Source organism: Crinia signifera, chromosome 5 (genome assembly GCF_055691185.1).
Source record: "Crinia signifera chromosome 5, ASM5569118v1, whole genome shotgun sequence".
Classification (NCBI taxonomy): domain Eukaryota; kingdom Metazoa; phylum Chordata; class Amphibia; order Anura; family Myobatrachidae; genus Crinia; species Crinia signifera.
In genome coordinates this window covers 98,956,019-98,971,798 of record NC_139221.1, presented here as the reverse complement: position 1 = coordinate 98,971,798, position 15,780 = coordinate 98,956,019, and the positions used below count along the sequence as shown (strand labels likewise).

At 39.2% G+C, this 15,780-nt stretch overlaps 1 protein-coding gene across 1 annotated transcript in view; it reads left to right on the top strand.

Annotated features, from left to right (window-relative positions):
* The window catches only part of CYB5A (cytochrome b5 type A), a 37,695-nt gene extending 22,660 nt beyond the window's left edge, over positions 1-15,035 (top strand). The window contains exons 2-5 of the mRNA XM_083187743.1: positions 3,574-3,702; positions 7,165-7,194; positions 11,434-11,468; positions 13,526-15,035. Coding sequence (XP_083043869.1) covers positions 3,574-3,702; positions 7,165-7,194; positions 11,434-11,468; positions 13,526-13,607 — 276 coding nt within the window. The 3' untranslated portion in view covers positions 13,608-15,035. The remainder of the gene's footprint in view (positions 1-3,573; positions 3,703-7,164; positions 7,195-11,433; positions 11,469-13,525) is intronic.
* Positions 15,036-15,780: the final 745 nt, after the last annotated feature.

The following is a 15,780-nucleotide window of genomic DNA, read 5'->3' as shown; positions in this document are numbered from 1 at the left end:
GGCTTCCATCTCCCTGCCTGCTGCCGGCTTCCTGTGGCGTTCACCGCAGGGGATAAAATTCACTGTCAGGGGCAGCAAGCCCCTGCGGCGTTGAATAGGGTCACAAGGAGGGCTGGCAGCAAATGCTCCAGCCCTCTGGAATGCGGCAAATTGTTTGCTTTCATGTTTGACATTCACTTGGCGCTCAAAGGATTAAAGAGCTGCTGGGCTATTGAGCAGTTATACTCATGATCTAGTCCAGAATATCCACATTTGATGAAACATGTTGAGGGTTGCACTACTTGTTCTCCTATTGGTTATCTCAATCTGAGATTGCTATCTTTCTTCTGGTATTCAGATAACCTTCAATTCCTGAACCCAGTGTGTGTTTATGATGTGTGTATTAAATGCTTTAAAAGATCTCGCATGATATCTTATCATCTTTTTCTGGAGAGTTCCTGAAGGCTGGACTTGGCCTCTACATCTGGAGTGGATGATACCCTATATGGGTATTCTAAGACTTACATAACACATACTAATTGTTACCTTAACATTATGGTATGTTTGAACTTCTGGAACTATTTGCTCGAAGCAAATGCTTCGAAAGCTAGTCTTCTACCTTGTGATAATTTCTGTGTTTGTGCATGTGTGAGAGAGAAAGAGGTGTAGTTTCACTCACTGCCAACAGATGGCAGTATTTCAGAGACACACAATCAAACACTAGACATACATATATAATGTTATTCCCTGAATTTAGATGTCCTTGCGCTAGGAGTTGCTAATCGTCTATATTTTTCAATAACTTTACCTGTGAAAACTGTGTGATATTGTACCAGAGAGTCAACCAGGACATTGGGAAGTGCAAATGCTCAGAATAATTACTGAAGGATAAAAGATTGTTATTATGTTTTTGTTTTTTTTCTTCTTCTGACTATTCTGGTTATCGATACTGGCACTGCTACCATTAGAGTATACTTTCAAATGATCAATTAACAATATGTAAAGTGAATAAACTGAACAGGAATCTAAATCCAATATTTGGTTTGACCACCTTTTGCCTTTAAAACAGCATCAATTCTTCTATGTACACTTGCACAGTCAGGGATTTTGAAGTACTATCCAGTCATACCAAACAGGTGATAATGACCATCATTTTGATATGTAGGTTAAAACAGTCATTAAAAGGAACAGCTGTTTAGGAGGTTTAAATTTGGATGAGGAACACCCAAACTCTGCTACAAAGGTGGAGTAGTGGAAGATTGTTTCATGTCACAGGTCATACACCATGGCTTTATGCAGTTAAACCTGACACTTAATGAGTGTGATAAAAGAGAAAAATGTGAATATGGTCTAGTGATCTCCTGTCACTATTAATGGCAGATTGGGAGCGATAACCATTGAATACTGCTTATTGTATTTAAATTTGAAAGGAAATTTGTTCTAAACTCCCTCTCCACAAGACAAAAGCCAGACTCATAATTGAATAAAAAAATAAGGAAATGAAATGCTTTTAGAATGTTTATACTGTATTCAGGAGATAGATAGAGAATATTTGTGAAAATGATCACATACACTGGGATTCAAATGGAGACTTTTATCTTTATTTTATAAAGCAGGTCACAGCAGATTAATTTCATAGGCAAGCATAGTTACAGGCAGCAGCATACAGGTAATCCAGCATAGAACAAACTCTTGAAAAAGCTCCAGTGGTCCCTACCATCGCCCCACACCCTAGCCTATCGCTTGGGCAGCTAATCCGCCATCAATGCCATGTGCTCTGGAAACTAACTGCTGATTACCCAACCTTGCTTCTGCTACTGCTCCAAAACCTGGCCTGGATCATCACTCTCATGTAGACAAGTTCACAGTGTTACAACTTTTAAAAATATCCATTGTTTTGCTATTTCAAGAGGATTTCTATCCATCTTGAAAGAACAGAGCAATGGATTGTGGGGCAGATGTATTAAGCTTTAACAAGAGATAAATGCAAGGGTGATACGGAGAGATAAACGTTCAGCCAATCACCTGCTAACTGACTATTTTCAAACGCAGCCTGTAACATGGCAGTTAGCAGGTGATTGGCTGGACGTTTATCTCTCCTTATCACCCTTGCATTTATCTCTTGTTAAAGCTTAATACATCTGCCCCATTGTGTCTAATTATTTTATGTTTTAATAAGTTGTCCCACTGTGAAATTGATTGAAGGCATGCTATTTCTATATACATCTATCTGTCCGTCCGCTAACAGGGAGGCACTACAGTGTGCAGGGGTTGGGATTATTTGGTCTACAGCATGATGGTCGCCAGTCATTAGGTTGACATGGTTATAGTTCGACAGGTCATTAGTTCGACAATGTCTAGGTCCACAGTCAAAGGGTTGACATGGGGTCTTTCACTGTTTTTTTTACCTGAATGTATACATAGTCGACATGGACACAGTTTAAAGTGCACCGCATCCCCTCACATCGCTCCCTGCGCTCGCAAAGCATCGGACACGCTGCCTTGATACGCTCGGCACACTATATTTTATTCTCCCACCACGCCCTAGTGGATGGTAGGGCATGAAATACCGCCTGTCTGCTCAAAAAAACCTGAAAAACGCCATGCCGACCTTTTGACTGTCGACCTAGACACTGTTGAACTAACGACATGTCGTCCTTTTCCCATGTCGACCTAATGGTGTCGACCTAATGACTGTCGACCATCATGCTGTAGACCAAATGACCGCATCCCGTGTGCAGCTGTCATTTTTAGCGCAAACTAAGGTATTTTTGTCATATATATATATATATATATATATATATATATATATATATATATATATATATATATATATATATATATATATATATACAGTATGTATACACACATTTGCTCAGTGTAGACAAACCCCTAGAGGATTAACTCACCCCACACCACTTCAGGGCTTTGTATATGGTAACAACTGATTATTGCTATATTTTGGGGTGCAAACCCCGTCAGGTATACAGGGAAAGTTGTAACACCTCTCATGATATAAACAATTTCCATAAAGCCGCCGTCACCGTCAGTTTTCCTTTGAAGATTGGAGCTGGGGAATCACGCTGGTCTAGAGACGCTGGTTTGTAGACTCTGCCAGATTGTTCCAGTGTATCAGCGGCTCTCCCTCTCCCATACATATATATGTATGTATGTATGTATGTATGTATACATACCGATAGATCCTTTGTTTCGAAGTTAAAGGCAAATCGGGAGAACCATCGAGTTGCTTGCACTTATTCTAGTGTATACCCTGAGGCTGGGTACGCACCTAAAGGTTTACCTGTCTTATTGGGACAGAAATTTGGTAATACTTGAAAGCAATGATAACCATTTGATCCGAAATGGACAAAAATGATTGATCAGATAAATTTGGTAAATCAAATGGGTTTATGCAATCTGTCTGAATAATCATTGTCTTTTTTTCCAGTATTTGGAAGTAAATGGTGATGTACCCAGTTTTACACTTTTTGAGGAATTCAGTTAGATGTGGCAATCCACCCCCTTACATCAGCCAGTTGTCTAGCAGGAAGACACAAAAAAAAAGCTAAATTCTTTCTCTTGTTTTACTTTTAGCATCCGGGAGGAGAGGAAGTTCTACGCGAACAAGCTGGAGGAGATGCAACAGAGACCTTTGAAGATATTGGGCATTCGACAGATGCCAGAAACATGTCTAAAGATTTTGTTATAGGAGAACTTCTTCCAGTGAGTAGACATTAACTACATTATATTTGTAATTTAGCATCTGTTCGCGTTTGTTCTTAGTTCATGTTAAATATTTTTGTTTCTTGCAATAAGCAAACCAGTAGCAGATTTCTATGTTTTCTATATAGGGATGGGCACAGGCCTAGAATTGTACATGCGTTAGATATTTTTTAGGGCAGGTTTTGCGCACAAGCCCCCAGAAAAAGCTGTGACTTCTTGAGGAGTGAGGGTGAATGACTTGCCCCATTTTTATTCATTCTGGTGGTGTGCCCATACTAGCTGGAATGCTAGGTTGTTCTAGGTGGACGCTCATTATTATGGGGTCCGGGCATCTCCAGCAGTAAGTTGGAGCATCAGTGTGTATGGAGTGATGTCAGTGTTATGATATGCTGCTGCGCAAGTAACGGTACATGTTGTGCATACAACTTCTGTGCTGATACATATTGGGGTTACCCAGGACACATTACCCTCCTTTGCCTGGGCAAGGGTCAGTATGGGGCAGCACCTTGCACAGAGTAGACCATGTCCTCTGTTAGCCTGCAGTAGTGGCTTCGACACCTGGTGTGCACCCCCCCCTCACCCAGCCAGCATCTCATGTTTTCACAATTACTCTGCTGCCTTCTAGCGTCCTCTAGTATATTTTCTATTGTCCCTTTTATGCCTTAAACACATAGACACATTCGTCGGCATCATCAATGCCCTCTCAATCGCCTTTTCCATTCCTTATTCTATTATTGTCTCCTTTATTACTTTTGCCTTTCTGTACTGTTACATTACCATTGACTCATCACTTCATAATCATTAACCCTCAAGCCAAGAAATCATTAACTTTCTAATTTTGAATAGCCTGCCCATTTTTTATGCCAATCCTTCATCATTAATTCCCCATAAATTAACAGTTTTTTAACCACTTTATTCCACATAAAGCCTTCTTTAATTAAGTTGTCAATATCATTAGTCTGCCATCCTATTAATTACATATGTATTATTAACTCCCTACACCACAATGATCCATTGCATTTCCTCACAAATAAACTATTTACACATGTATTCCCCTCTGAGTACTAACATGGTACCAATGAAGCCTGATATAACACTACAATGCGGTCTCCCCTCCCTTCTGGCATTTGTGGACTCCAGCAACGCTAGCTGTCCCCATGGACAGGCTGCTGGCTTGTGATAGGTTTTTGGTGCCAGTCCATTGAGCAGGAAGGCCTTGCCCTTAATTGAATAGTCACAAGTGTGTGACATGAGTCCTGGTAGCTGGGTTCTGGCTGGCACCAGGCCCTTTGATCTGGCTCTGAGTGTGTATGCTTGCTGCAGGGAACTGAAGGTGCAGGGAGCAAAATTGCACTCACAAACAAGTCAAGGCGCATATCAATGGGAAAAGGCCCCAATAAAACAGACAGAATATTATGGAAGTGTGATAGAGATAGAAATGAAGGGTTGGAAGATCTATAAGAAATTGGAAAATGGGAGAGAATGACTTTCACAGAGAGCGTTTATGCAGGGGACATTATTATATCGATTATCCCTTTGAGTGCCAAGTGAATTTGTCAAAATACGTGTGAATATTGGCAAGCAAACATTTTTATTCATCATAATGACCTGTAATGTTTACCTCATATAGGAAATCTAATCTTTTTTTACACAGCATTTAAAAATTTTAAATTTGAATTCATATAAGCTACGCTGACATTTTTTAGCTGATATTTTTAACATCTCTCACAGAGATGTCCGCAATCAAAGGGTTAACTACACTACATACTAAACAATACTAAAAGAGCTTTTAAGGGGAGCTGGTAAAACCATTAACAGATTTATTCAACCAGTCACTAGCTACTGGAGTACTGGTAAATAGTGAATGTAGTCCCACTGCACAAAAGTGGAAGCAAGCAAGTGGTAAGCAACTACCGACCAGTGAGCCTTACATCTGTAGTAGGGAAATTGTTGGAAAGAGTTGTACAATATCTCAAAACCAGCAACTTACAGGATACTAAACAGCATGGGTTTACTGGGGGGAGATCATGTCAAACTAATTATTGACTTTTTTGACTGGGTAACCAAAGTAATAGATGAAGGGGGTGCTGTAGATGTAGCTTATCTAGACTTCAATAAGGCTTTAGTCACTGTCCCACATTGCAGACTGTTAAATAAACTCAAAATGTTGGGATTGGATTGTAAGATGGTTAAATGGAGAAGATCTTGGTTGCAGGGCAGAAAACTGAGAGTTGTAGTAAATGGAGTGCAGTCACAGGAGGGAAAGGGTACCAGTGGAGTACCCCAGGGATCCAGTGTTTTTTAATATCTTTATTTTTGACATTGCAAATGGAATTGAAGGTAAATATGCCTTTTTGCCGATGACACAAAGGTATACAACAGGGTAGACACACCAGGTGGGGTAAAACAAATGATGGATGATCTAGGTGGCTTAGAGTAATGGTCAAGAGCATGGCAACTAGTTTAATTCCAAAAAATGCTAAATCATGCACTTGGGTCTCAAAAACCCAAAGACTAAATATAGTATAAATGGCACTATAATGCTAAAACTACTAAGGAGGCGAGTGGTCTAGGTGTCACTATTTCAGGTAATATAAAAGCAGGTAGGCAATGTAACAAAGCAACGAAGAAGATAAGTCAGAAGCTTGGTTGCATAGGTAGAGGTATCCGCAGTAGAAAGAAAGAAGTAATAATGCCACTGTATAGGTCATTGGTACGACCTCATCTAGAGTACTGTGTTCAGTTCTGTATACCATATCTCCAGAAGGATATAAATACATTAGAGCAGTGGTAGCCAACCCTAGCCCTCGAGAGCTACCAACAGTTCATATTTTCCAGACAACTTAGCTGCTGCACTCATTAATCACTGACACATTTTTAAAGATACACAGATGGAGCTAATTAGCTCACTTGTGATTCTGTGAGGAGACCTGCAAAACATGCACTGTTGGTAGCTCTCGAGGACTAGGGTTGGCTACCCCAGCATTAGAGACTGTACAAAGAAGGGCAACTAAAATGGTGCATGGCCTACATCACAAAACTTACCAGAAAAGACTAAAATATCTTAATATGTATAGTTTAGCACAGAGAAGGGAAAAGGGGGACCTTATCGAAACTTTCAAGTATATCAAGGGTTTTAACAAGGTACAAGAGGGAGACATTCTTCATGGAAAAAGGAGCAACAGAACACGAGGACATGCACTGAAACTAGAGGGAGGAAGATTCAGGGGAAATTAGAGGAAAAATTACTTCACAGAAAGGGTAGTGGAAATAAGGCTCAAATATGGTTTGAGGTAACATGTTTTAAAAGGGGTAGACTAGATGGGCCAAGTGGTTCTTATCTACCATCAAATTCTATGATTCTTTGTTACATGAGCTTTAAGTGTCAAAAACTATATGCTCTGTGAATTTACGTTTTACTGGTAGTTTTAATAATTATATATTTTTTTGTTTACTTTATAGGCCGATAGACACAAAATTGAAAAGCCAGTGGTAAGTGTGTTTTTTTTTTTTCCACTTGATAAAGCCGCAAATACCTAAAAAAGAAGCTAAATCATGAGATTATCTTGATGGGTACTGACTGTACTTGCCAGTCTATGTTGTGTGGTGGCAGAGTACAGCAAGTCTTATTGCCCTCAGCTTGTTATGAGTTTACGTTAGTTATGGCATATTCTAGAAGTAAAGTGCTAAGTAGCAAAGGAACAGAAAAGAGTAAACTTGTATTTGCCATGATGTGGGGATTTTCACACTTTTTCTATACATGTTCACATCCCACTGTTAAAGGGTTTTTTTTTTTTTTGCACTTTCAGTATTTAGTATTTATTTTATAGTTTATCCGCTTCCACCTGGAGTGTGTACATTTCAATGTATTTATCTATTGTACATAAACTACCCATGGTAAATAGTCTCAAATGTAAACTCTTTGAGGTTTGAAATATAATGGCAGGTATTCAATGCTGTGGGCGAGCGGCAGCGAGCAGAGCTTCCTGCTGGCTGTCACCATTCACCCTGTCAGTATTCAACGCAGCCCCCTTATACGCCAATTTCCCCTCGCTCCATTTTTAGAGCGAGGGGGAATTGGCGCATGCAGCTCCAGAAGCAGCAAGACTTGCGGCTAAATACAGCGAGTTTTCTGCATTTGCCACGGGTCTCGGTGTTTCGCGGAATTCTCGCTGTCCTGTGACGGCGAGGAATTCCCCAGAACAATGAATAGAGCGAGCGGCCGGCGCGGGTGTTAAACAGCGAGGATTACTGGTTTTCTGCAATCCTTGCTGTTTAACCCCCTCGCCAGACGCATTGAATACCTGCCAATGTTGCTGTTAATGTGGTTTTATCAGAAGTGTCATTAAATGTATAAAAAAAATGTGTGTGCGTCACACAGTTATTGCACAAGCTTCTCAAATGGCTGTAGCCCCCATTGTTTGCATCTTTATGCCAAGCCCTTTACCTACGTCTCGCCTTGTAGTTTGAGCACATTTACTTTACCAGTGTAACAGGGCTGGTTATGAAAAGATTCAAACTAAATTCATACATTTGACCCTGAACTCTGCAATGATGTCAGCACTCTTTGGTTTAACAACATAGGGCAAGGTGCAGAGTTGGATGTAGGTTGGGCATACTTTAATGAAAAGAAGCATGCACAGAAAAAAAAGGGTGTACTCACCTATGCGCAGAGTTGCAACTGCATAGGCTCCTGGCTTACTACAAAGTTATCTCTCATTATTGTGCACTTGCACCTTTTTAGATGTAAAAAGGTAGGTCCTGGAGGCAGTCCTAGTCATATGACATGTGTGCTGCAAACAGGTATAATATGTGCGCTCTGTCTATTTCACCACTTTAGTACATTAATAGTCATACATTGGTACATAAAATTTGTATTTTATTCTAATTTTCAATAAAAAAGTTTGTACAAAATTTGATGCGAATTACAAATTCAGATGACAATTTTGTTCAAGTGAGTGACATCAGATCCAACTTCAAGATGTGTAAGACCTCTTGGGATACGAGAACCAAGATGTGTAAGCCTTTTTAGGATACGAATATATATATATCTATCACGTTCAGCTTGGCACTCCCAATACACAAAACAACTGCTGCGGGTGCCTCCTGGCACAATGGTATATGAGTCAGCTTGAGAATCAAACAGCGGCACTCCACAGACAAATTCAAAGGTGCTTTTATAGGTGTCCCAACATTTCGGGGGGATGGATACCCCTTTATCAAGGTGTACAAGTGCCTGTACACCTTGATAAAGGGGTATCCATCCCCCGAAATGTTGGGACACCTATAAAAGCACCTTTGAATTTGTCTGTGGAGTGCCGCTGTTTGATTCTCAAGCTGATATATATATATATATATATATATATATATATATATATATATATATATATATATATATATATATATATATATATATATATATATATATATATATATATATATATATATATCTCACACACAGACGTGGACAAATTTGTTGGTAATCATCCGAGATAGTGTTCATTCTAGCACCCGCTATCTTTGAAAATCCATGCAGTTCCTCTTACCTGCCCGGGGTGTCGCTGTCTGCTGTAGTGTTTCTAGCATAGTGTGACCTGTATATCAGCACTTATATGCAAACCAGACCTGTGCTAGAAACACCACAGCAGACAGCGACACCCCAGGCAAGGAACAGGAACTGCATGGGTTTTTAAAGAAGGTGGGTGCTAGAATGAACACTAAGAGAGTCCATGTTTTTTACTGCAATAACTTGAAATTGACAAATTAGGCTTTGCTTTAGATCAGTGATGGCTAACCTTGACACTCCAGCTGTTGTTGAACTACACATCCCAGAATGCCCTGCTACAGTTTCACTATTGATGCTGGGATGTGTAGTTCAACAACAGCTGGAGTGTCAAGGTTAGCCATCACTGCTTTAGATTTCTGATTCAACAGAAAATGTAAATTATGGTTCCTAATATATTTCTGTAGCTTTTAATGTGGTTTCTGTAGCTGTCAACAGATAGTTATGCCATTCTGTGCAAACTTCTCCAGCTGTTTCAGGTGTGATGGATGTATTCTCCAAACTGTATGTATCGCCTCTTTCCATAGATGTTCGATATGATTACGATCGTGGCTTATAGACTGCCACTTCATTTCAGTCCAATGTTTCCTTATTATACTTTCTTGGGTGCTTTTAGCTATGTGCTTTGGATCATTATGCTGTTGGCGGACACATGACCTGCAACTAAGTCAGCATTCTGACGCTGGGCAGTATGTCTCACTTCAATTTGCCTTGATAGTCTTTAATTGTGCCCTGCACATATTCCAAACACTGTGTGCTAGACACACGAAAGCTCCCCTAAGACATGACCAAATAAGTCTCCATGTGCCACAGTAGGTATGATGTTTCTTTCTTTTACAGCTCAAAAAATCCGGACTTACCTATATAATGCGGACATTCAATAACCCCGCTTTCGTTTTTTTAGATTAATGTGTTTTCCCAAAAAGCTCCAATTTTGGCTTCTCATCCAAAGGACATTCTCTCAAAAATACTATGTCCATATGTGTTTTAGAAAATTCCAGGTTCAATTCATGTTGTTTTTTTTTTTTTTTTCTAAAGTCCTCCTCGTTCTTCTTTCATGGTCACTCAAAACGTATTGAATGGTGCACTCCAATTACTGACATTGACCTTGGAGTTCAGCTGTATCTCTTTGGACGCTTTCCTGTTTTTTTTTCTCAATAAGGCCACATCTAGAGGTTGGCTACAGTCCCGTGGACTTTAATCTTAATATTTGCAAATGTAGTCACAGGACACTTACCCCCTACCTTGTATATACATATTTCTTTCTGATCTGTCAGACATCTCTCTCCTGCTCTTTCTCTGATCCATGTTCATATTGGTACACAGGATGATAATAAACAGAGCAACTTATTTTCTTAATTTAAATACGCTGTATGACTGATTAGAAGATTGAAGATGTGTTATAATAATTCAAGTCCAAAGGGGCCTTCACAAGTGGTGACTGTGCTAAACGATGCTAGATCGCTCGGTACACAGTTATCTATCAGGGCCAGTGTTCTCCTGTGAGAACACTGGCCCTGACCAGCAATGTAACTAGATTTATCCAGCATGCTGGATATTAAACGATGGGTGATAGGGACGAGCATTGCTATGGCCGCTACACACGGAGCAATGTAGATGCATTTTTTTAAGCGATCAAGTCTGTTCGCTTAGAAAATGCCTTGAAATCGCCACGTGTGTATGCCCCATTGTATATCACTATTATCCAATAAAGCATTATTTCAAGAATCTGTGACTACCAACAAATTTATTGTTTGTATGTTTAAGTCTGCATCCGTCCCATAGTGTTTAGGCAATTAAAGTACAGATATTTCAAAAGAAACCAACCTCCCTCAAATAAAATTTGGTCTAGTCTTGAAGGGGAAAAAAACATTTACTCAGAAAGGGCCTCATTAGATCAATGGGCAAAACTGGCTACATGTTTTACAGTGAGTTAGGTTTTGTTCTAGATCTGTACAGGGACAAATTTAATATGTTTGCAAGTTTTGTAGTGGAGAACCCCCAAGAACAGGTATGTTCAAACTGTGGCCCTCCAGCTTAATTTGTCCTTGTACAGATCTTTGTGGTTTGATTTGTTTCATAATTGCTGATTTAATAATTAGTGTCATATTTTTGCAAGTCACATGTTTGAAAGAACTCTTGAATTGACATTTCATTTATTTTTCCAGGAAACTTATATTACCACTACCGATTCAGATTCAAGGTATTTACACTTTTCTACTATGTAAGATGGTTCTATGTAAAACATTAAAGCTTTCATTAAAGATTTGTACACAAGAGTCGATTTCAGCCACAATCACCGCGGATATAGTCGCTGAATGACCATATTTCTGTGTGTACGGAACGACTGTTGCCGGGAGCGCACTCCCGCGACTAGCCCTGCAGTGGTCGTCAGTCGCAGGAGCATGCTTCTGCAACCAGCGGCTTTCCCCGGCAAGAGTGTCTCATTTTCATCAGCAACCATTGCTGGTTGCTGATGAAAAAGGGGCACTTAGACTTAGTTTTACGTACACACGGAGCGACCAAATGGCTAAGAGGTTTTTTTTCTATTAGCAATATTGCTTTTATGCAGTAATCAGGTTATCAGAATCCGCTTTATTGGCCAAGTTTACTTGCGTATACTAGGAATTTGTTTTCGGTTTGCTGTGCAGTAGCCAGGTGGGTAACAAGTAAACAGCATACAGTATTCAACTGACCCTCTGCATATGCCAATTCCCCCTCGCTGTTTTTGGAACGAGGGGGAATTGGCATATGCGGCCACTAAAACAGCGTGGCTAAATGCAGCAGGCTCCCTGCATTGGCTGCGAACCTCGCTGTTTGGGGGAATCCTCGTTTTCAGAACGTTGAATAGGGTGAGCAGCTGGCGCAGGGGTCAAACAGCTCGGATCGCTTATTTTCTGCGAACCCCTGACGTTTAACCCCATCGCCGGCCACATTGAATACAACCCTATGCCTCTGCATTTATTTATTTATTTTATGTACAGTACATCCACGAATGGAAAAGATCTATTACAAATAATTGTTATTGAATCATAAAATATTATTGTAGATGCTCATTAATGTGTAGAGATCGCACTAAACTCCAAAAAGTAGAATATTGCCTCTAAACAGGGATATGTAATATGAGCTTAAATGGATACTTTCATACAGCTTCAACTCTTTGAGTGCCAATATCTCTGTGAGCGATGTGCGGTACTTGTGAGTTATCCGGGCGTCCGATTTTTTAAATGTATGCCTTAAGTTAAGGCATACAATCAGATGCGATGCGATATCGCATCGCATCGCATCGCATGCGACCATCGGATGCGATGACCCGATTTTTCCATAGGAATCAATGTTAAAATGATTCCTATGGAAAAAGGGGTCCTTTTCATACCCCTACTATCCAAGTGGGCATGGAGTTGGATATAAACCTGTGGCGAGCCACCGAGCCCGAAGCGTGGCGAGCGAAGCGAGCCCCGCGAGGGGACGGTATTCCGTGTCCCCTCGCGGGGCTCGCTACGCTCGCCACGCTTCGGGCTCGGTGGCTCGCTACGCTCGCCACAGGTTTATATCCAACTCCATGCCCACTTGGATAGTAGGGGTATGAAAAGGACCCTTTTTCCCATTGAATTCCATGTTAAAATGGACTCAGTCCATTTTAACATTGATTCCTATGGAAAAATCGGGTCATCGCATCGCATCCGATGGTCGCATGCGATGCGATGCGATGTCCCGATCCGACCCGATTTAAAAATCGGACGCCCGGATAACTCACAAGTACCCGATGTGCATTATATCTGCTAAAAAGCATTGCTCACGTTTGTTATATAAATTCAAATACGATGTGTAAGAGGATTTTATAAAGGTATTATATAATTAAATAAAGGTATACATTACAAGTCATTATGACAAAATACGAATGATTGCTTGGCAATTGTCACACCTATTTAACCAAATTCACTTGGCACTCAAACGGTAAAGTCATCATCCAAAGAGCCCATGTTTTTGGCATTGCCTTTCCCGTGTGCATGGCCATAGTTGATAAGGACCTGTTAAATATGTGCTTTCAATCCATGAAAGCCAGTGAGCACTTAATACACACTTGTATAGGAATTTGTATATTTATCTATGGAAAACTTGCTTTACGATCTAAATATGAATGCTTTCGCTACTGGTTAATAAATATCGATTCCTTTAACATTTCTTATTTGACATGTTGAGCTTTCGTTAATAAACACTGACCGATGTATTTTGTGTATATTTTTGTTTTTCCTTTAGCTGGTGGAGTAATTGGATTATCCCTGCTATATCGGCTGCTGTTGTTGCCTTGATGTATCGTTTCTACATGTCTGAGGAATAAGTGCTTTCAGAAGAATTAGTGCTCCAGAAATATGATCATATTACAATGGCCAAATATTCAGTTATTTAGTGTTTGATCTGTGCGCAGTGGTCCACCAACTTCAGTATCCTCACATACACTATACTATATTCACTTTTTAATTCAATTTATATTAATCTGTGAAAATGACTGGACAAATTAAATGTATTTATAGAGAACTTGATGGACAATTTGTTTCTCTTGCTTGCCTTATTTGTTTTCCTTTTACGGTGTTGTAATTATTATTCAGTTTCTTTACATCCATTTTGTCTTTTTGCTCATTTATATTCGGTGAATAAGGCCATCATTTTCGGAAACGGTCCGCTCTTTTAAATCACTCACTGATGCGTAGATTTGTAGATTCCAGTAACAGTTTTGCTATACAAATTGCCAAAGATAACCCAGCTAAAGCTTAATTAATAAGCAACTGTTGTGATCCCTCATGATGTGATGTTTCTAATTGGACCTTCTAAACATTGTAAAATTGATTTACTAATCTAGATTTTGGTGTTTAAACATGTTGATTATCTAAATGTGTCTGTATGAAGAACGAAACACAATGGAGATCACATTAGTATGCACAGAATTAATAGGCAAACAGTGTTGATTTAATAGCTGATAGTGTTCAGTGTAATGTTATCTATGCAAAGCAGAGGCACATTCTAGAATTAAGTAAAGTATTACAGTGCCTGACTGTTGTGCTTTATAAGGAAACATGGGTAGAAAAAGTGATGTGCTGGTACTGTATTCCAGAATTGAAGATTAATGGCACCTAGCACTATAAACTTATAAGGTATCTACCTAAAATCTGTATTTTGAGACTTTTTGCTCCTTACAGTATATTAACATTTTCTGCACCACTGTAAGAAATCATGCAAGACAAAAAAAATCCTATATCTGGTCATTTTCAGCTCGTGGAAAAAAATAACATGTTTTATCAATTCTATTAATCCTTTTTCTATGTTAGGTTATCAAATGGTAAACCGTTAAAGGGGCACTTATTCCAGTGCAATGTTTGATCATGATTTAGCCAACATTGTTATCTTGGGACCCAATGCAGTGCTACAATATTTCCAATATTACTATTGGTTTTTCAGCTTGCGTGGCCAGCATAGCTTTTATCATGCAGCAGAATGGCATTAAAACATTAATGTTTCCACTATCCGTTACCGTGAACTCTGACTTTGTACCCCGTTATGTTACTGATCATGAATGCTTACATAGCAAGTGGTGTAGCATTGTCTTATAAGATATCAGGATACAACTCTGAGATGGATTTTATATTTGAAGTTACAACAACAGTGATTTGGTAGTAATTTTATACTCTTTAAGTAATTTAAAGGGGAATTTTGTTTCTCCTTTTTCTATTTGATATAATTTGTTCATACTGCAATTAAACTGTTAAACCTATTGTATGTTTGGCTCATATTTTTGTCTTTTTTTGCACACCATATCATGCGCAATCATATACATATATATATATATATATATATATATATATATATATATATATATATCTATCTCCTAGGTCGATCCGGCACTCGGCCACAGAGAATTCATAAACCTGAGTGCCTTTTCAGAAATAATGTAGACAGCAGGTCACCTGACGACGGGGTGCAAGTCGCCCCGAAACGTTGTAATAAACGCACGTTTTTCTCCTAAATCCTGAAGTGCCGTTCGTTGGAGCCCGCAAGGATACCTCCACACCTGCTGTATGTATGTATATGTATATGTGTGTGTGTGTGTGTGTGTGTGTGTGTGTGTGTGTATATATATGTGTGTGTGTGTATGTGTGTATATATATATATATATATATATATATATATATATATATATATATATATATATATATATATATATATATATATATATATATATTGTTAATGGTGATTAAATATGACCAGAGAGACAATAAGTGAAAAGCGCAGGTTACGTAATAAGTCCGCAACCTGAGTACCCTTTATACCTAACTACGTGCGAACAAAACGTAGCGCAGCGTAGCGTACCTTTATTGTATATTATACACCAAGAACCGATACCTTAATAAGAGATCCCTTCGCAGTACTTTGTCTCTAATCTGCGAATATACCTTTAAGGACAGTGTCCGTAATATACCTTTATCGCTAAATGCGAATAACAGACACAAACCACAGTA